This window comes from Vulpes lagopus, chromosome 4, assembly GCF_018345385.1.
Source record: "Vulpes lagopus strain Blue_001 chromosome 4, ASM1834538v1, whole genome shotgun sequence".
In the NCBI taxonomy this organism is placed as follows: Eukaryota; Metazoa; Chordata; class Mammalia; order Carnivora; family Canidae; genus Vulpes; species Vulpes lagopus.
The window spans coordinates 131,068,465-131,091,105 of record NC_054827.1 but is presented as its reverse complement, the minus strand read 5'-3'; the positions used below and the strand labels follow the sequence as shown (position 1 = coordinate 131,091,105).

The window sequence follows — 22,641 nt, the reverse complement described above, 5'->3', positions numbered from 1 at the left end:
TGGGCTCCATACAAAGGACTGAATCAAGATCTCTGGGTTTCATCAAGCTGGCCTGAGTGGGGCAGAAGAGGACCACCAAGGAGGCCAGCATCTTTCTCTGGCATATCCAGAGTGTGCATTCTGAGGGAAGCTAACCAAGAGACCCAAGATCAGAACTCCAGCAGGTTTATTAATTAAAACAGCTATTATGAGCATGGTATTTACTGAGAGCTCACTGAGTCCCAGGTCCTGCTCTGAGTCTTTGGAGGCCTCTTGGCATTTACTCTTCTCACGCTCAGTGGTGGTGGTGGGGTCCCCTCATATCTTCCCCGAACAAGTGAACAACCCATTCTGGAGCACACCTGAGGTCCCAGAGGTGGTACTGAAGCCAAATTTCTATGGCCTGTTCACCCTGGGCAGGAGAGTCTGCAGTGTCCCTCCAGGATCCAGCCCTGGGTCACCATATGTGCCTTTGTATGTTGATTGCCTTATTGCTTGCACAAAATTCCTAGCCCACTGGTGTCAACAGGGAGCAGCTGTCCCCAGGGGGTTCTTGGCAAGGTCTGGACGTGTTTTTGGTTGTCACAACTGGGGAGTGCTACTGGCACTTTGTGGGTAGTCCAAGGATGCTGTTTAAACAGTTTCCTATAGATAGGATAAGTCCCCCCTCCCGCCCCCCAACCCCCAAGATTCATGTGGCCCTAAAGTCAACTGTAGCATAGTTGAGGAGGCCTGCTCTCATCTGCAAGCTCCCTGACAAGGGGCATCAACATTGTTCTTTACAAGGGTTTACCTCGAGTCATACAGAGTGCCTGCATAAGTCGGCACTCAGAATACAGGCTGGCAGGATCAGTGGGGGGATGGATGGATAGGTGGACAGTCGGCTGGGTGGATGCACACAGCCGGTGTGAATTCTCCCCCCAGTGCCTGGACCTGTGCACATAGTGGGTGTGATTCAATAAAAGAGAGGAGGCTCTGTGTCCACAAAGAGCTTCTATAAGGAGAGAAGCTTCCCAGGTGGGATCTTGGAAATGAGGTCCAAATCCACACCAAATCTCTGTGAAATGTGAACCCTTTGGAGCTCATGTGGCCATGGCAGGCAGAGACCTCCCTGGCCAGCTTCTGAGTCTTCCTGTAGAACAGGGCAGGGGACCCCGCAGAGGGGATGGCATGCCACTGGACGAGACCCCCACTCACATTGGGCACAAAGCCTGGCGTCAGCGCCTTCTCGAACACTGCATCCCAGTTCATGTCGGCCAAGTAGGGGGCGCTCTGAACATCACCGAGGCTGGACAGGCGGCTCTCGGGGTCCTTGGTCAGGAGCTGTGGGCGGAGGGCAAACACGCTTGCTTGAGCTGTGCGCCCCACCGAGGGGCGCAGGGTTAGCGGAGACCCTAAAGGTAGGAATCTAGGGAGAATGAAGGGGCCTCTGCCTCTTATGCTCCATTAATGCTGTGTCTGGGTTGCCATTGTCGGAAGTGTCACCTACACTCTTCTCTTTGTAGCAAGGGAGGAACCCAGAGGGCCGGCTGCTTCCAAACAGTCACCCAGAAAGGGGCTCTTTGGCGGGACCTGGGTTTTCAGCCACCACGCTGTCCTTGGGGACTAGCGCCCATGACATCCCACTCTCACTGATGTCTCCAGAGGCTTCCAATTAAATATAAAAAGAATTAGCCTCCTCATCTTGAGACTGTCAGCTTGGTAACCGATGTTCGAAAGCGTAATAAAATTTATCCCTGGACAGCTCTGTGGTGACCTCTGTGGCCTGATGGAGTGGCCTCATTTGCAGCCAAGGGTATAATTTTTAGCTTCTCCTCAAATAGAATTTCTGCTACTACGGGGTGATGCAGTATTAAAAACCAGCCACAGAGTATTACCTTGCACCCAAACGGGGCTTTCAGCTTTTCAGAAACACACTGGCTTGTCTAACACAAAGACGACTTGGGCTAACAGTGACGGTCAGGGGACTTGCCCTGGGCCTGCCACCCCTGCCCTCTCCCCAGCCGCGAGTCCTCAGGCAGGACACTGAATGCTCTGCTCCTGTTTCCAGAGCAGGAAGAGCAAAGGCAACTCTTCCACTTCGAGCTCTTGATTACGATGGGACCCAAGGGGATTGGTAAGGACCTGGCCACTGCTAAGGGGGTGTGTGGCACCCAGCTGCCAACAGGTGCCATTTGCTCCCCGCCCACTGCCCCCTGCCCCCAGCCCGCAACACTGCAGAAATCTCCCAGCTGTTTCCAGTGTGTGAGCTGTGGTCACACCAGGTGAGGACACCTAGCAGGGTCCTAGCTGCTGGTCACGACAGCATCCTCCTAGGGCTGCCCCCAAACAACCTGTGCAGATTTACACAGAGACTTCACTCTGATGCCGCATGGGAGTTCCCCTTTCAGAAGCAGCAGTTCTCTGACTCACTGGTTGCAGGGGGGTGCAGGGAGCCTGCAGGAGGGTGCAGGGGGCTGCAGGGGGGTGCAGGAGGCCTGCAGGGGGGTGTAGGGAGTGTGCAGGGGGCTGCAGGGAGTGCAGGGGGCCTGCAGGGGGGGGTGCAGGCACTGGTAGCTGCCTAGGGCATCCAGGTGGTTTGAGTCAGCAGTTGGTTCTATGGACCACTGACTTCGAAGAACCAAGGACTGAATCTCCTCTAAAGAAATGTAGTGAATCCATACTTCAACACGTCATTTAAGGCAGTGTAGGGACGAACAGCTGGCATCTGGAGCTGGGAGACCCGGAGTGGGGGTAACAGCTGCTATGGAGCCAGGAGAGCCCAGATTCAAACCTTGCCTCTGCCCTCTGATTGCCCCAGGGCACCAACGGAAGGACTTGCCGTGTTCTCACCTGTAATAGGGGCTCCCGGGGCTGTGAGGTATGAGAAGAGCCAGCGTGCAGCCCAGAGTCGACAGTGCCCCCAGCACTCCTGGCCGCTGTTACCCCCATTCTTCTATCACACATGACTGGGTACTAACCATACACGGGACTCCATCCATCCTGAGCATCTCCGAGGATTCGGAGTCAGGAAAGCTACCTGCAGCCTCAGAAGGAGGGCACCGCAGCTGTCCTGCTTGTGCTGCTTCGGAACCACCGGGGGAGCGGACCGAAATACAAACAACGGGGCCCCACCCCCAGAGTTTCGGAGTGGAGCCTGGGAATCTGCATTTCCCACAAGCTCTCTGCTCTGGCTGCTGCCGCTGTTGGCCCAGGGGACACACTCTGGGAACCACGCTGCTTTCTTCTAGTAAATTCTAGTTCCTGGAGAAAGTCAGGAGATCCCCATTTCTTAAAGCTCAGCGACTCAAAAGACCAACTGTGGCAGAATATCAGAAAGGGAGACAGAACATAAAGACTCCTAACTCTGGGAAACGAACTAGGGGTGGTGGAAGGGGAGGTGGGCGGGGGGGTGGGGGTGACTGGGTGACGGGCACTGAGCTGGGCACTTGACGGGATGAGCACTGGGTGTTACGCTATACGTTGGCAAATTGAACACCAATAAAAAATAAATTCATATATAAAAAAAAGAAATTTTAAAGAGCCAAATGCATTTCAGTATTTCTATTTATTAGGAGCTTGTAGCAGAGGGAAACAAGCCTGGGGCTGTGCTGTCACAGACGTGGCTCCAGGCGGACTCTAGCAGCCAGTGGCTCTGTGATCCTGGACGCGAGACCGTGAGGCCCTGACGATGTGCTGGCGCTCTGCTTACTTTACCAGTCCCACCACCCGCCCGCATTCTGTTCTCTCTCATTCCTGAAAGTGCTGGCAGGCCTGCTCAGCCCCCAGGCCCGGCTGCCCCCTTACCTTCTTAAGCAGGGCAACCATGCCTTTGCACCACGTGGAGGAGTAGTGGACGCGCTCTACCTTGAACATGTTGAGGATCTCGTCAATGGGTGTGGCCGAGTGGATTTCATACGGTCTCTGCAACCAAAGGATCAGACAGGGAATCAGAGAGGCCAACCGGAAGACAGTGGCCCGTGTGGTTAAAACTGTGTATTTGTGAGAAAGTGGTTTATTCCTTCCCTTCATGTAACAGTGGGAGGTCCTCTTTCACAGCAGAACATGTGGCCCCCACCCCTGTGCCAACAGTGATCAGGCCTGGGGGGTAGTACTGGATCCCAGCACGTGGATGCTCTGTTATGGCCACAGGAGGTTAAACGACTTGGCAAGTTCACAGAGCTGGTAGGTTGGCGGAGGCAGGACCCACATCCAACAGCCTAACTCCTGAGTCTCTGCTCTGGGCTTGGGGATGGCTCTCACCATCCATCGGACACCCAGCATCACCTCCAGTCAAAGCCCCTACCTGCTGATGGGCCTCATGCCACATTTCCCTGCACTGGCTGAACTGCCTGGGGCTGGGAGTGGGGCAAGGCTGGAATCACGAAAGAATCACCAAGGTCCGGGTCCGGTGGGGTGGATGGGTGGGCGGGGGAGGCTGGGCTTCCACCTGCCACCCTCTCCCCTGCAGTGAGGATGCATAGCTCTGTTCTCCAACTGGCCCGCTCTGCAGAACATTAAACCCCCTGATGAATTTTCCCAACGTTGCCTGGCAGTTTCTTGCTTCTAAGAACCTCTCAAAGCTTGGGAAGGCTTTCTTGACTGGGACCCTGAGTACACAGCTTGGACCATGTCTGAGCTCTGCCCCTGCCCCACTCCTCACCAAAATTCTCTCCCCCTCTTCACTCTCCACCCAGCTTTGTGGGCTGAGATGCCTTGAGGTTTGCATCACGATCAAACGGCTCCGGGCTGGAGCAGGCAGTCATCTCTGGAGCATGTGTGGTACAATAGCTAGAGAAATGGAGAGTTATCCCCATGAACCTGATTGTCTGCTGTGGAATTCCTGCTGGGGTGTCCTCAAAGGTGGGCTTATCCTGTACTCATCTCTGTGTTCTTAGGCTCTCGAGCAACCTCAGCTATCCAGCAGAGAACCCCAGGCTCAGGATGGGTGACAGTTCCCTGGAACAGAGGAGCATCTTTATCTTCACCAAATGGGGCTCCCCTGGGGAAGATGTCCACCTTCAGGACAGTGCCCGTGCCTTCCAACGTGCCTACCCAGACGAAGGGCACCTGCTCAAGACTGGCTGTCTCCTCCTTCATCTGTCAATCGAATTGGGAACCTCCCCACCCTTTTGTCCTACAATATGCAGAGCAAAGCCAAAACCTGTGGACTCCCTAGAAAGGCCAGCTAAGTAGGTATGCTAACATCCTTTACATATGTCTTCAAACATTTTCTTTTACTGTCATAAGGGTGGAGTATGGCTCTAGTAATGAACATTTTAGAATTTCCTCCTGAGGCTGCCGCCTGCCTCGGCCTTTGTAGGACACCCCCCCTCTCCCCACCCCAACTTCACCAGTAACAGCTACCATGATTAGAAATAACAGGAGTGAAACATCAGTTTCTGGACTGTTCTGGATTGCTTCTTTCCATCTTTTTGCCTCTGGAGAAACCATTCCTCCCATCCTGTCCCAGCTGTATGGGGACACCCAGCTGCAGCAGGTGGGAGGACCCTGGGAGATGGAGCACTCTCACCTTCTCACTTCACAAGTCAGGACATTGAGGCTGGAAGACAAACAGTGCCCTTGCCTCGTCCCACAGAGACGCAGGTTCTCCTTCACTGCTCTTTCTCCGATGCCACCAGAGCACACCCACCATGCAGAGCGCCCAGCTTGAGAGAACAGCCAGCGACAAATGGGAAGGCTTTTCATATCACTCACATTGCATTCTGTAGTTTCTTCTTGGTTGCCTCAAGGCATTCATCAATCTACTTTTCCATCTGCCTCCCCCAAACCCGCCAGTCTCTAGCTCTGTCCTCTCCACTTCTAGGGGGAATCAGGCCAATAAGAATAGCAATGATGATAATTATGGTAACTCTGATAAAGCCAACAGTTAAATACATTCACAGATCAGCTTGCAACACTATGCTCTGCAGCTTGTGGCTCTGGGCGCAGCTGCCATCCGTTTGGGTAGCTCAGAGAAGCCCAGCTCCTTCTACAAGAATATTGGCAAATACTGAGATCAATATTTCACCTGCTTGGGTAAAGAATTCTATTGAAGTTTGGTTCTCACTCACTGCCCTTAGGACATGTTGACTCAGAAAACCAAGTGGCATTTCTAAGGTAAAGTAATTACATGGACTGCTGGTGAAAGTGATTTAGCAGCAGGGCACTGGATATACGCATTATGGAGTGCAGGTGTGTCTCTATGCCAGGACACTCGGTTTACAAAAAATGCCAATTTTCCAAGAAATGGAAGACAGGAGACAAGAATTGCCACAGACTTGTTATTTGAACTGCTAGAGCTGAGCTGGGCTTTGGGGACCATCTAATCCAATGTTTTTTTTTTCTCCAAACCTTTTTACTCCAAATCCCAAACACAGAACAGATGAAAGCGAAGAACAGTTCCTCAGGCTATGAAATCTCCAGAACCAGAAGAAGCATTTCCCCACCCCTTAGAACTGTCGAACCACCTCTGCTGGGTCCTAGAGGTCCGTAGAACAACCCACGCTCCTTCCCCTTCTTTAATGGAGACATAAAACCTAGAGAGTGAGATCCCAGGGTCCGTTTCCTCCCAGGTCCTGACTCCTGGCACAGTGCCCTCTCTGTCTGCTTTACCAAGGGACAAGAAGTCAGTGTTCTCTCCTTCTGTAGAGTTTGCACGCCAACACACTCCCCGTTCTGTGGTTGAGCCCATCCAGCGGGTGCACACCCACTTCTTCCTTCCACACTGCAGACTTTAGGGGTGCTCCATACACCCTTCCTCTTTATTCGTCTCCTCTCTGCACCCCCAGCCTTCTCTGTCTACCCGACCTCAAGGAAATGTGCTGAATGGGGTCAAAGACAAGTTCAGGGAAGTGGTTGGAAAGAAGCCTGGAGGGTAGAAGGTCTTAGGGCACCACAGGTGGGGTTTTGAGCTCCACCCTTTGTCTACACTCAGAACCCACTCTGTGCAATGCAGTGTGCCATGAGCCTGGCATTCAGGATCTCATTTAGTCCTCTTGGTTACTCTATGGCAGTGGTGCCCAAGCGGGGACAATTTATCCACCAGGGCATATTGGATGATGCTGGGTGACATTTTTGGCTGCCATAAGTCAGCAGGGGAGATTTCTGCTGGCATCTGGTTAGGGAGAGGCCAAGGATGCTGCTGAACATCCTGCCCTGTGCAGGGCAGTCCCCACCACAGAGTTCCCCAGCCTCGGGTGTCTGCAGTGCCAAAGTCAAGGAACTCTGCGCTTTGGGCCTCAACTACTGTCCTCCCAGTTGGTAGATAAGAAATCGGCTCACCCCAGATCATTCAGAGACTGTGCAGCAAAGCCAGGACATGAGCCTGGAAATGCATGATTGCAAAGGACACTCTCCCTGGACCACCGTGTTGTCACGTCCATGGACAGCACTGCGCTGCCTACCTGGTAAACCTGAGTGTCTCCAGCTGATCTCAGAGGCTTTTAAGGACTGTCCCCTCACTGTCCTGTACTGCTGCTCAGTCAGAAATGTTTGCTGTGTCCTCCTCAGTGGCTCTTCCTCCTCTGTACTCACACTGTTCCCTCCAGCAGGATCTCTGTGACCCAGCTTAAATGTCTGTTCCCTCTGAAGAAGTCATCAGCACTTTATCTCCATCAACCTGTCTCAGAGTCATTGCCAGGAGCGTAGTTATTTGACGATCATGTCTCCTGCATGCAGGACACTGCGTGTGCCCTGCCACATTTTCTCACACCATCCCTGCGGTGGCCTCATAGTCTCTATTTCACAAAGGAGGAAGCCATGGCTCAGATGAGATACCTGACTGGGTGGGAATCGGAGCACCAAGGCACCCAGAGCGTGGGAGGGAACACAGACCTCTGCTCACCTAGCCCCTAGGCCTTCCCACCAGCACTCATCCCCCAGGCGTTATCCAGCCTCCACTCCAAGTGCCTGGCTCCAGCGTGGAAAGGTGCTATGTCAGAGGATGCAGGCCTGCTGGCAGGCCCCCAGGGCAGGAATCACAGCAAGGAGTGGAAGCTTGCTGACATTCATCAGGCACGTACTGAGTGAGGACCATTGCAATGACTTAATTCCCAAAGCAACCCTATTGGGTAGATATTATTAATTTTTCCCCTGGTTAACAGATGAGGATTCTGAGCACTCGATCTGGTTTATTGGCTTTGGTTAAGATCACAGACGAGGGAGCTGGTAGAGCCAAAGTTTGACCCTGTGAATTCCTCTAAGATACTCATTATTATGAGAAGGCAGCTTCCAGTTGAGTGAAACACTTTCTAGCTATTGAAGCTGTCAAAATATGAAACAGGTTCTTTCTGGAGGTAAGGAGCTCCTTGGATGCTGAGGGGAAACAGTGAACAGGCGGGTGATCACCTGTCGGGGATGCCATCTGGAGCCCGGCAGGCAGGAAAGAGGACAGAGGCTGTGCTGAGGTCCCCAAGTCCCTACTCTGGGCTTGTGGGTGGGAAACATCCTTCTTACACCTTTTCTCTCTAATCAGAGGTTGTGGTTGCAGTCCGGGGAGACCAAGGTACCTGTGCTCTAACACAGTACTCTTTCACTCAGCAGGCATGTGGGTAACGACTAAGATTCTACTCTGGGCTCAGAGATCCCACGTCTGTTTCTGGTCCAGGCCACAGGATCCAGTCAGGCTCATGGGATTCTCTGTGTTGAGATTTTAAGCCCATTAATGACACTTGATTCCTCTGCTCTCCCGATGGAGCATTTGGGAAGAGATGGCTGTTTTCCAGGCTGGGGGTAGAGTATTTCTGGGTCCCTTGCCAGCAGACTGTACTGATCTTATGTATTCTAACTCTTTCCAACTCTAAGATCCTAGAACGCACACTGGGAAATCCCCACTGCGGCATTCATCTTTGGGAGGTAAAAAGCTCCCTGGATTTTGAGGGAATCAAGGAACAAACAGGTGTCGCTGACATGATAGAGGGATTCTGGGGAGGAAGGCCAGCCTCTACCTTCACACACCCCAGAGATAAGCAGGAATGCATCTCAGTATAGATTTTTTACTGAATGTGATTGTTTCCTGAATGAAAAACAGAGAATTAACTGTTTGCATAAGCCTGTCAAAGGTTTAGCCAGACCAGACATCTGTGAAGAAGGTTTACAATAGCACATAACAGGTGTCCTTTCATTCACTCACTCTCACTATGTCAAAGGCCCCTCCCCCCATCCCACGGTGTGCTTCTCCTTCTTCCCTTGAATGTGGCATTTGGATCTCTGCATAGAAAACTGTTGCATTAAAAATGAAACGATTTATTTTGGAAGCAGCAAGAACCACGGATCCTTGGGGCATTTTGCCAAGTCATCATCTTTGACTTTCTGACCCGTGAGGAATGACAGATGTTTTAAAAGCACAACACAAAATTCACAGGCCCCAAATGCTATCACTTAGGACAAGTTCCCAAAACAGGGCTTAATACATAATCTAATTGCAATTCCAAACTTCCCCAGAAGTGTTGTCTTAAGTCTTAACTGCTGGGTCAGGAATATTCCAATCCTGACCACTGAGCCTGCCACCTGGGTCTTCTCCACCCCTGGAAGAAAGATGGACAATCTGCATGATAAGACATCTGGCTTTTCACCCTAGAAAGCTCTTGCCTGAAACAATCTTTTTCTTTTTCTGAGAGCATCTTGCCCCACCCTCTTATACAACTCTTCCACTTCCACTTCCTACAGCTCCTTGGAGCACCTCTCAACGTGCTAGATGGGGTGCTGCTAGACTCATGGATCACTTAGTAAAGCCAATTAGATCTTCAAATTTGCTCGATTGATTTTTATTTAACACAGAGAATGTACTTTCTGCTACTGAACATCCAAACGTGCTTGGGGCAACTGCTTGCCGAGGGCATTTGTGTAGCTGAGGACATCAGATAAACAGCATCTGGCGGATGCCTGTGTCCTCTGGTTCATATAGTGTTATGGATGCTCATGGTCCCTCCTGGCTGTGCCTACCAATGAACGAAACCAGCAGATGACAAAGGAACCAGCCAAGAAGATGATTTTTTTTCATTCAGTGCCTGAGAAAACTAACAAATATATATATAAAATAGAAAACTAACAAATATATATAACAAATATATATGCATATATATACATATATATGTATATATAATTAAGTATATGTATATACTTAATTATCAAAACATTGTGTATAGCAATTATGTTTTTGAGGAATTCAGAGGAAATAATTGAGATCAAAAGAAGACAATAGTTGTTTGAACTACAGGGTGAAAAATAATATTTTCACTCATATGGCTTTGATGGTTTGCAAACTGGTCCCATTATCATGGATTCATAGATTGACTGATTCATTCATTCCTCATTGGCGATCCCCACCTTCCAGGAGTGCACCTCCATTGGCCTGAATATGCATGGATACAAATCACTGTGGGACACCGAACTTTGCAGTTCAGTGCAAGTGGCTCTGCACCGAGGCCTGGAGCAGCAAAGGCGGGTGACATGCCAACCCTGTGTCCCCATCGGGGGCAGAACGACCTGTGGTAACTAACTTCAGCTCCATGAAACAGACTGAAGGCTTTTATCCTCATCGTACCAAGAAAGAAACCAAGGCTCAGTGACATCATTTTCGAACGATACTTGTGCAAAGAAAAATGCCTCAAGGGGCAGCTCTGGTGGTGCAGCAGTTTAGTGCCGCCTGCAGCCCGGAGTGTGATCCTGGGGACCCAGGATCGAGTCCCGCGTTGAGCTTCCTGCATGGAGCCTACTTCTCCCTCTGCCTGTGTCCCTGCCTCTCTCTCTCTCTGAATAAATAAATTAAAAAAAAAATCCTTAGGAAAAAAAAAGAAAAGAAAAATGCCTCAAAATTAGTTTGTCACAATTCTTTCTACTAAAGTAAAAATGAGTTCTTCATTGCCAGTAGTTATCTTGAGCTATTAAATTAAATGAAATAAAAACAAAAATATGCACCAAATGCCTCCTTTTTATGGGGGCATTTAGCTATGTATTTGGGGAAGGTACCAAACAAACAAACAAGGGAAAAGCAACACGGTTCTTGTATTTCAAGAGCTTCAAATCAAGCTGGAAAACCAGACACCGACGCATAGAGTTGTGGAGCGAAAGAGGATAGTGTTCAAAATCACAGTGCCAAGGAGCTTTGGGGGGTTCAAGCTGCCACTGATTAGATGCTGACCTTTACGTAAGACCTTCCCCCGTGAGCATCCATTCCCCATGAGTGAATGAGGCGGTGGGACCAGACGCTCGCTCGAGGCCCCCCTCATGCTCAGGGTCCATCAGAGCTGGAACCCGGGGCCTGACTCCTCACGCACGCTCCCGCCCCGCCGCGTGGCCGGCCATCAGCACCCCAGCCCGGCTTGACCTGGGCCCCACGTTCCAGGGCTGCCCGCCTTCACCGTGCAGGTGCCCATCTTACCCAGCCCCGCAGCAGTTCGTAGGCCGTGACACCCAGGGACCACCAGTCGACGGGGTACGAGTACCCGGGGCCTCCGTCCACATATACCTGGAACACTTCCGGGGCTGCCGAAGACAGGACAAAGAGAATGTCACCACAAGTCACAGCTTACACTCACCATCCCTCAGGGAGGGGACACGGGGCCGGGGGTGGGGGACGGGAACCCAGCCTCTCAGAGGGTGAAGCCAGTACTCCGTCCACATGCCATGGGTTCCTTCCCTCTGGAAGCCCCGAGCGGGCACTGGGCATCACAGGAAACACGAGTGTGGCCCCCAGGGAGTACACAAGTGGGGTGCTCCAAGTGTGCAGTGGAGGGGGTCTGCTGGGTGCAGGCAGGGAGAGTCCCCCGGAGGAGGTGTGTGGGTGCAACACGAATCATGGGCAGCATGAATGCAGATGGGGTGACATGTGAATTAAAATGAAGAAACCGCACCCTGTAAATGTCACTCTGCTTTTGGCACCAGCACTGTATCCGGTGTCCCAACAACCTGGACACTTAGAACCTGTAGAGCCTGCTGCCTCCCTCGGGAAGCAGTTTTGGTTTGGCACAGGTGGGATCTAATAGGAAACCCCCAGGGTAGGTAAATCCTTGAGACCGAAGGCAGATTTGGGGGTTCTCCGGCTGGGGTGGGGGCAGTGGTAGGGGGAAGATGGGGAGTAATCACTTAGTGAAGTCCCTTGGGGGAGATGAATATGTTCTGGAGCTAGGGAGAGGTGGTGGCTACACAACACTGAGAATGTACTAAATGCTACAGAATTGTTCCTTTAAAATGGCTAATTTTGTTCTGTGAATGTCACCCCAGTTGAACACACAGTGAGGGCTGGAGGCCCCAGCGTGGTGGATGCTGATTCTTTAGAGCCCTGTAGTTGTCCTGGGGGGATGGGAGGGGTTTCTTGGCCCTCACGTGCTCTAATGTGCTGAGTGGTGTGTTAATCTCATGGCTTCACCCCCAAATCACTAGGCCAGGAGTGCATCTACGCTCTAATTGCTCGTTTTGGCTTCCAGGAAAATTTTGTGAAATGTGACTCCTTTCCAGCAAATTAACTTGCAGACATAATTCCATTTTACAGTTGTCAGAGCAGCCAAAATCTGTCCCTAGGAACCACAACATGTTGTGATTAAAGACGTCTCAACTCAGTTTTCAGACTGGCATTCAGCGGGCATGGGAATGGGAAGGGCTGGATGAGGCAGGCGAGGCAGGCAGGACACACACGCTCTAATCTGGGCTCTTGGGTTGGCAGCTGGACACTCGCTTCCGGCGATGCTCCCCATTTGTTTTGTACTGTACAGCGCATGTTCACTCTTTGGACATGGTCCAGGTCATGCAGCTGGTGTGGCAGTGGCCTCTCGGTTTTCTGACTCCAAAGTCCTTCCTCCTGTACTGAAATGACTGCCAGGACATGTCCTGGTGCACCCTTATACCTTCCTTCCCTCCCAGGACCTGGTGCTCAGCCAAGGACACAGTAGGCATTTAATAAATGCACATCAGTTGGCTCCTTGTCACCCGATGCCCTGGATCTGGTCCGGCTTACTGTTTTCGTGCCTCAGAAGTAGAGAGAACTCACAGCCTCAGAGTGTCAACATGGCACAAGTGAAGTGGAAACCATCCTGTCATCATGCCCCCTGTTTGAGAACTGGCTGCTGGGCTTGAAGGGGAAGAGTGGCTTGCCTCGGCCACCTGCTTGCCAGCATTGCCATCAAGTCTACAGCCCCTGATCCTGACTCCCAGGTTCAGGAGCCCCATAGTTGTAATAGTTGCCTGATGACTCCAACCCTCACAGCTCTTGCACCCTTCCTCCTCTCTGCTGATGATCGGCCCTTGCTCAGGTCTCCTGTGGTGGCCTCCCCACCAGTTCTCAGGCCTCCAGAGTCATCTTCTCCTGTCTGTTCTTCTGCTTCTGACAGGGGAGTTGGCTTTCTGATACGGGACACAGACCACGGTAGTACCAGCCTAAGGGTCTCCCTGTCCTCACGGCTGTTTCACAGTCTGTTCCTGAGAATATCACCAGCTCCATGGGAGGCGAATATATTTCAGAGAAGGAGGGATTCTGAAGTCAAATATGTCTTGGAAACGGTGAGCTTCAACCATGGTCCTTCCTGCTGGACTTGGAAGCCCATATCTATCTCTTGTTCTCTTCCTTAATTCACTAGGGCTGTCTCACAAAAGGTATAGTCAGCTCCAGAGTTATGTCCTCCAGGAAGCTGCTATGTCCTGGACACTGCAATGTTCTTTACAGTGTGTCAATCTCCTCCTCAAAATACCTCTCTGGGAGATCCCTGGGTGGCTCAGCGGTTTCGCACCTATCTTTGGCCAGGGCATGATCCTGGAGTCCCGGGATCAAGTCCCACTTTGGGCTTCCTGCATGGAGCCTGCTTCTCCCTCTGCCTGTGTCTCTGCCTCTCTCTCTGTGTCTCTCATGAATAAATAAATAAAATCTTAAAGAGCTGTCTAGGGCACAAGGTTCCTTCATGCATTACCTTTACCCAGCTCCGAATCACCCAACCCACAGATGGAGAAACTGAGGAGGTAAAGCAGTAATTTCAGGGCCATGGAGCCCGTGAGTGGAAAAGCCTGGACTGGACCATCATTCTTACAACTTTCAGCCTAGTGCCCAATACACCTATTCCTTTATTACCATAACCCATGATTTTATTGACAACACTAAGAGTTGCAATATTCATGTGGCCATTTATCAAGCATCCACCCTGTGCCAGAAGTTCTTCAAGGTTTTTTACATATATTATTCACTCCATGGGAAAGCTAATATTTATAGAGCACGCAATACAGTTCCGCATGCGTTACCTTATTTTATCCTCAGAAGGACCTTGTGAGGCTATGCTGTTATCATCTCTAATCTTGGAAGCTGAAGCTTTGGAGTAAAGTAACATGCCTGGGGGATGCAACAGGGAGGCTCAGAGCCTTATCTGAACCTTCCTCACCCCTTTCTTGGGGGTCATTCAAAACGATGATCTGCTATGTCTTCTTCAAAATTCAGACATTTTCCACCAATTACACCATGCTTAGGCTGAAATACGCTGAGAATAAAAATAATTCATTTTATATATAAACATATATTATATGTAATATAAGTAAATGTTATATAAATAAATATATAATAGAAATAAATATATAACTAATTATTTTTATTTTCATACACACAATATATAATTTATATGTTTTATATTCCAAAATCTCTACAAGATCATTGTGTTAAATCTGCTAATTCAACTGGAACTGAAGCCAAAAGTATGTATGAAGATCCAGGAATCCTACATTTGAGGAAATTAGGGTTTCAATATAACCCAAAAGAAAAATAAGTACGTGGTTCACTGTGAACTTGCACAGTGATAATAATAATTTCAAATCCTATAGAAATTGGCTCTTGAGTCACATTCCTTTTGCAGTGCCTGTGTCCTTCCCTGGTACACAGGGAAGATCCCTTCCTGGGATCTTTCACAGAGCCAGGTGTGTGGGGCCCACCCCACGAGTACTGGTGAGCACACTGGGCTAACACACTGGGCTGCCTTCCAGAGCTGTGGAGCCACTGGGCTTGGGAAGATCACCTCACCTCCTGCTAACATCTCTCCCTTCCCCGGAAATGTGAATATGCACGTGGTGGGATCTGCTACCCCATGCTAAACACACAAGACTAAAAATATGAAAAGAATACAATAACCTCCCAGTTTATAATTATGGTCCTGCTGGTGTAGCTCTATGGATATTGCTGAAGGCTTTGACTGCTGCAGTGGAGTGTGGCATGCTAGCCAAAGCCTAGCCTACAAGCCTACTGGCTTTCCAGAATCTGTTTCTATGCATAATTACTTCCTTGAGGGGGAACACAGAATTACCACGTTTCAGCCTAGAGGGGACTTTTATGGTAATTTCTCCCTTCCCTACATTCTCTAGTGAGGGAGGTGAAACCAATTGGTGGAGCTCAGTGGCTTCCAGCCCAGCTGGGACTAGAACTCAGGTGTTCTGTCCACTGGTCCTTTCTTTGTGGCAAGGCCCTGTCTCCAGCTTGTGCACCTGGCTGGCAGGATGCCCAGATCTGTGCAGCCAACTGCCTCCTGGGTGCCTCTACCTAGTGGTCCTGTGAGCACTGCACACTCAACCTGCCCAAGCAAACTGGTCCCTCTCCAACTGCCCTCTTCCTGGGATCTCAGTCCCAGCCCATGGTCTGCTGGATTGCATGAGTCAGAACCGGGGTATCTCCTGGACTCTACCCCTTCTTCAGTCTCTGCTTTTGATCATTTGGCCCCATTTTCCTCTTCCAGAAACTTCCCCTCTACTCTGTTTCATTTCTGCCTGGACACACCACAGCCTCTCATCTACTCCAGCCTGGCATTCTAGTCCCACCTACTTCTGAATGGTTAAAGGTGTGAATGTAGGAAGTTTTCATGCCTGCAATTGAACCTTAGCTCCTATGATTATTGGTACAATGGCTTTGGGCTAGCTATTCTACCTCTTATTTGTACCTAAACTGTTCTCATCTGCAAAAAGGAATAGCAATATTTGTTATATAATCTTGTTGTGAAGAGAAAATTAAATTATGTATGTATTTCTTGAGCCCATGGTTGAATGCCAACAAATACTATCTAATTTTGTTGTTGTCATACTGTGATTATTCATGTGTTCAAAGCACTTAATTAAAATTATTCCAAGTTTTATATTTGTTATAGATAAAGTTCTATATGAGACTTCCTAAAAACTGGCTCCAACCTCATCTTTGGGTACTGCCTTTATTATATAGCTCATTATACCAATTGCAAAAATAGGATATCTTTTACTTAAAATTGTCTGAGACTTGTCTGATAATCTTTACCCTATTTTTTATACTCATGAACTCCTACTTATGTTTCAAGACCCAGACCAAATTTTATTCCCCCTGTGGAATGTTATGGAGTCTTATGCTGTTCCTCTGTTCCCTCCTTTTTCCATCTCCTGGCCAAGTATATCAATCTATGTTCTTGATTCTCATCAAACCATGGTCTGTACCTCTCTTGTAGCACTGATCATGCTATATTTTAATTAATAGCATACATTTCCACCTTCCTCACTGGGCTGTGAACCCTCTGAAGGCAGGGATATGATGAAGTGGGCCCCAGAGGCTCAGGGATTAGCACGAGGTTGACCTAGAAGTAGGTGCTCAATGCATCATAGCAGCAAAGAAGTTGGTCACAGAGACCTAACCTCAAATCTCAGTGGCTACCATTGCTGGCTATTTGTCATTAGGCAAGCACTTAACCTTTGTATAAGTGTCAGATTTTGTGGAATAATAACAGCCCCTACCCCAGAGTGAGATAACATATGTGATACATTTAGTACAGGGATAGACACATAGAAGGTTCTCAAAAGATGTGAGCTAGTTACCATTTTATCAATTCATTGTTTACATGAGCAATGAAATGCTCACATTAATGAAAGCCTAGCTCATAGAGGTACATGTTGTACATGTTCCCCAAATGATTCAAGAGATCCATCATAATTCTTTGCATTAAAGTGTACCAAAAAGCTGTGGAAAGCAGAGATAAGCAGCATGCCTGGCTTTCTGTCTAGATCCCTTGGGGGTAATTTATATTTCTTTGGCTCTGCAGCTAGCCAGATGAACTCAGGTGTCACACACTTACATATTACACTGAGACAAAATAAAGCTGCTGTGTCAGTCTGATAACTTCTCCCTTTCTATTAATGCTATTAGTAGCATTAATAGCAACAGAAAACTAGTTTCATTAAAGTATGTGAGACACTGCGCATCTGTTGACCATTAGACTTCACAAGTCTATATGAGAAGAGGAAGAGGAGAAGTGTAATGGGCTAATAAGTAAATAGAGAAGCTCTGACAAGGTGCAGAAATAAATGATGCACCAGTACCAGAAAATGACTTCATGTTAAACATGTCAGACTAAACTAGATTTAAAAAAAATGCCTTTGGAAGCTTTCCTAGAAAATGAAGTTCTAACTGGAAGCACAGGGTTAGACTCTGTATTTTATATACAGAGTCTATATACAGAGTTTATATACAGTGAAATTGGGGATCTAATACCATGTTACACTGAAAGAAAAGTTCATTTATGTAGTGCTGCTCTCTGAAAGGATTCCAGATTCTCTGTTTATCCAAGAAAATTAATGGTGTTTATTTATTTATTTCAGAGAGAGAGACAGAGAGAAAGAGCAAGAGAGAGAGTGAGCACACAAGTGGGGGGAGGGGCTAAGGGACAGAGAGAGAGGGAGAATCACAAGCAAGCTTCCTGCTGAGTGCAGAGCCTGAAGCGGGGCTTGATCTCACAACAGAGATCATGATCTGAGTCAAAACCAAGAGTCAGATGCTGAACCAACTGAGCCACCTAGGCACCCTGAAAATTAATGCTTTTTAAAATTTCCCACTGAATTTGCTATATATAGAAACCAAAAGTTTTGACATGGCACTCGGTACAGCATGATCTGGGCCTGCACACTTCTTCAGACATTCTCCTAGCCTACTTTGCTCAGGCCACACTAGCTTTCTTTTGGTTCTTTCTATGTGACAAAACTCCTTTTTGCCTCAGGGCCTTGGCAAATGCAATTCTATCTGTAATGCTTTTATATCCCTTTGTACTGAACAACACCTACTCATCCTTTAGGACCTATCTAAAAAGTTACTTCCTCAGCAAAATTACTTTTGACTCCTCCAATATAATTCATTTCTCTTTTCCATCATATCAAAGACCCCACACAATTCTGCTTCTGTTTAAAATGTAGGAGTTGGAAAGAGTATCACTCCCAGCCTAACAATGAGAAAAATCTAGATCAGCTACAAAACCATAATTTTTCTCAAACCCAGCTAGTCTGAAGTCTAAGGAAAGACAGATGATCCGAGAAGAGAGAGGGTTGTGAGTACTGGCTTACCTTGAGAATAGCAAAGGAAGAAGACAGGGATGCCACAGAAGAGGGTAAGAGACTTCTGCTAAAATGCTTACAAAATTGCTGAAGTTTGTGTGTAGGTTTATGTGAGAGAATAGAACCACTGTTTGTGTAGATACAAGAGAGATTCACCCCTGCTCATGGCTCTTCCATGCTGACCTCACTGAATACACCTCACTGTGTATTCATAAAAGGACTAGTAGAGGGCAGGAGGTGGTAGAAAGCTTGCCTTGATGTGGGATTTGGGGGAGAGAGCAGCTAACTGCTTCAAGAGGGCACAAAGCTCTTCCTGGATCCAACTCCCCATGCCCTATGGAACAAAATCCTTGAGCTAAAGGAGGAAGGGCAGAAGATTCTGTGACCACAGGGGCACAGGTGAATACTCACTGAGCATGAAGGGCAAGGAACAGAAAAATAAAATCTCTATCCCTGGGAAAGAGACAAAAAATCATCCTGGGCTCAATTCATTGGTTCCCATTGCTGGGAGAGACACAGGGTCAATGAGCAAAACCCAGCCCTAAGACAAGACCGTGGATGACATAGAGCCCACCTAAGACTGGGTGAGCCAATACAAGAGAAAACATATACTCCCCTTCCTCCTGTCACCCCAATCAGACCAAGTATAAAGTAACAAGAAAAAGAAGTCTCCTTGCAGAGAACAGAAGGAACAGAAGTGAGACCCTCTTTAAGGCACAGGCCCATGGGGAAAGCCTAAAGCTGAGGTGGAACAGGAACATTGAGGGAACACTAAGTAGAGAGGAGGTGCATTAATCATAACCATACCAACCCAGACTCAGCTTAATCCCTGATTAGACTAGACTGACTCAGTTCTTCCACACACATACAACACTACAGGCAAAGTAGTGGGGAAGACAAGCCCACTTCCAGGCACAAACACTATCCCACACAAAATGTTCTGTCTTTAACCAAAAGTTATGAAACACATGACAAAAAGGGGGGAAAAACAAGTAAAAACCCCATGGGAAGAGACACAGCAACAACAAACAGAAGCACATTCAGATACAAACCAGATGTTAGAACTAACAAAGAATTCAAAACATTTCACCTGCACCCCAATGTGTATAGCAGCAGTGTCCACAATAGCCAAACTGTGGAAGGAGCCTCGGTGTCCATCAAAAGATGAATGGATAAAGAAGATGTGGTCTATGTATACAATGGAATATTACTCAGCCATTAGAAACGACAAATACCCACCATTTGCTTCGACATGGAGGGATCAGGAGGGCATTATGCTGAGTGAAATAGTCAATCGGAAAAGGACAAACATTATATGGTCTCACTCATTTGGGGAATATAAAAATTAGTGAAAGGGAATAAAGGGAAAGGAGAGAAAATGAGCGAAAATATCAGTGAGGGTGACAAAACATTAGAGACACCTAACTCTGGGAAATGAACAAAGGGTAGTGGAAGGAGAAGTGGGCGGGGGGTTGGGGTGACTGGGTGATGGGCAATGAGGGGGGCACTTGGCGGGATGAGCACTGGATGTTATGCTATATGTTGGCAAATTGAACTCCAATAAAAAAAAATAAAAAACATTTTCAAAGAATCTAGTGGAAAAAATAGTACACATTAAAAGATGGAGATTTTAACCAAAAGATGGAATCTATAAGAGAATTGGATGGAAATGCTAATAATAATAAAAACAAACCAAACATAACACCAGAGATAAAGCATGCTTCCAACATCCTCACCAATAAGACTTGAAACTGCCAAGGAAAGAAGAAATGATCTTGAAGATAGGTCAAACAAAATTATTCGAAGTGAAATGCTAAGACAAAAAAGTGGAAAAAAATATCAGAGCATCCAATTGCTATGGGGAAATATGAAAGGTCTAACATATATATAATTGAAATCCCAGAAACAGATGAGATTGAGAGAGAGAAAGAGAGAGAGAGAGAGAAAATGCATCAGAAGAAATATATGCAGATAATGATTGGGAATTTTACAAAAGATTATGATTCATAAAACCACACATATCCAAGAAGCTCAGAGAACATGAACCAGGATAAACACAGAAAGATAAAAAGAAAAAACAACACACCTAACATATCTAAGACCAAAGATAAAGAAAAAATTTTATGGTAGCTAAAGAAAAAAGGCATATTACCTACAGGAGAGCAAAAATAGGAATTAAAGCAAATTTGTTGTTAGAAACATTGCTTTAAGATATAGAGTGACATATTTAAGTGCTGAAAGAGAAAAAAGAACAAACAAACGGTGAATCCAGAATTCTGTTAAAATTTCTTTTTAAAATATAAGCAAATGAAGACTTTTTCCAACAAACAAAAGAATGAAGGAATTCGCTACCACTATGCCTTCACTCTAAGAATTTTTGAAGCAGGACTTGAAGTAGAAAGAAAATGAAAACCTATAGAAACTCAAGCTGCTCAAAGAAATAAAAAACATTGGAATTAGGAAAAAAGAGGTAAATATAAAATCAATTTAAAAATTTTTTAACCACTGTAAAATATAATTGACTGTAGTAAAAATAAAATCAATTAATTATGTATCTACAGCCACAATAAAACAAAAAAATGAGTGAGAGGAATTGGTAGTATATTATTCTAAGATTCTTACGTGGTATGGTTTCAAGGTAGGTTCTGATTAATCGATTATGTATATTATAAATATAGGATAATCTCTAAACTATATTTTTTAAAAAGGCATAAATACTAACCCAATAGGGAAGTTAAAATGGAATCATTCATAATGATCAGCTTATTCAAAGTAAAGCAGAAGAAGAGAAGCAAATGAACAAAGAACAAATGAAACAAAGAAAAGAAAAAGCAAGGTGACAGATTTCAATCCAACCATATCAGTAATTACATGAAATATAAATGGTTTAAATATCAATGGAAAGGCAGAGATTATTAGACTGGATTTAAAAAAGACTACAGGGCAGCCCCAGTGGCTCAGCGGTTTAGTGCCGCCTTTAGCCCAGGGCGTTATCCTGGAGACCCGGGATAGGGTCCCATGTTGGGCTCCCTGTGTGGAGCCTGCTTCTCCCTCTGCCTGTGTCTCTGCCTCTCTCTCTCTCTCTCTCTCTCTCTCTCTCTCTCTCTCTCTCTCCCTCCCTGTCTCTAATAAATAAATGTGTCAATTGGCCGTTTAAGTTTAATAGTAAAAGACGGGTTAATGATAACAATGCATCGTAAACCCTTCAGAAGGAAAAGAGAATGTTTTGTGGACCATTTGGGTTTTTTGTGTGTGTGTGTGTGGCAGTTTTAAGTTATTAATTTTTAAAATCAGTACTTTTTAATGGAAACAACTTGACCAAAAATCTGTCACAGAATTTTGAGACCCATTAAAACAAAAGTTTAATGAGAAAAAAAAAATAAATTAAAAAATCTAAAAAAATAAAAAAATAAAAAAGACTACATACATGACATGTGCTTAAAATATAAAGATATAGGTTAAAAATGGATGGATGGGAAAAGATATAATTAGGACTGTGCTGGGACAGGCTTATACTAGCTCATCTCTCCCCTCGATGATGTTGCACTGATAACTTGAAGTCAGCCATAGTGGGTGAACTTACATGACAAAAATCAGAAAAATCTATAAATCACTGCTTTTCTTTTTCTCCTTCTCCTTCTTTTATCAGAGAACTAGTTGTTAAACATGTACCAGCACACCACTGGAATTACCATGCAAACATTAACAAAAGAAAACTGAAGTAGCTATATTGATATCACCAAAGTAGTCTTAAGAACAAGAAACAGGAAGGATATTATATAATGATACATACAGTTGGGGATTTCAACACACTTCTCTTAGTAACTGATTTAACAAGTAGAAAGAAAATCAGTAAGAATATAATAGGACCTGAGAAACATTATTAAGTAACTTGACCTAATTGATATTTATAGGAAATATAACGAAACAAGAGCATACACAGTCTTTGCACATCAACATGGAATATTCACGAAGATCTAGACCATAAAATAAACTTTACAATAAAAAATAAAAGAAAATAAATCATACAAGAGATTTCTCTGACCATCACAGAATTAAACTGGACATCAATAATAGGAAAATGTATATCAAATTCCTACATATTGTTGAACATTACCAAATAGACATCTAAATCACCCATGAGTGAAAGAGGGAGTTACAGGGAAGTTGGAAAGTGTTTGTAACTGAATGAGAATGAAAAAATAATATATCAACACTTGTGGAATACAGCTAAGGAGAGAATTGACAGAGTATTAAATGCTTATATTTAGAGAGAAATATAAGCATTTAATGCATATATATTTACAGAGAAATATAAGCATTGCATATATATGCAATATATATATACACATATATGTATGAAAGACAAGTCTCAAATCAATG

General features: G+C 46.4%; 1 protein-coding gene across 1 annotated transcript in view; it reads right to left on the bottom strand.

The window, feature by feature from the left end:
* The window catches only part of STK32B (serine/threonine kinase 32B), a 399,034-nt gene that overhangs the window by 23,582 nt on the left and 352,811 nt on the right, over positions 1 to 22,641 (bottom strand). Inside the window, exons 7-9 of the mRNA XM_041750994.1 lie at positions 11,342 to 11,445; positions 3,766 to 3,882; positions 1,177 to 1,302 (exon numbers count right to left, since the gene is read on the bottom strand). Of these exons, the coding sequence (XP_041606928.1) occupies positions 1,177 to 1,302; positions 3,766 to 3,882; positions 11,342 to 11,445 (347 nt within the window). The remainder of the gene's footprint in view (positions 1 to 1,176; positions 1,303 to 3,765; positions 3,883 to 11,341; positions 11,446 to 22,641) is intronic.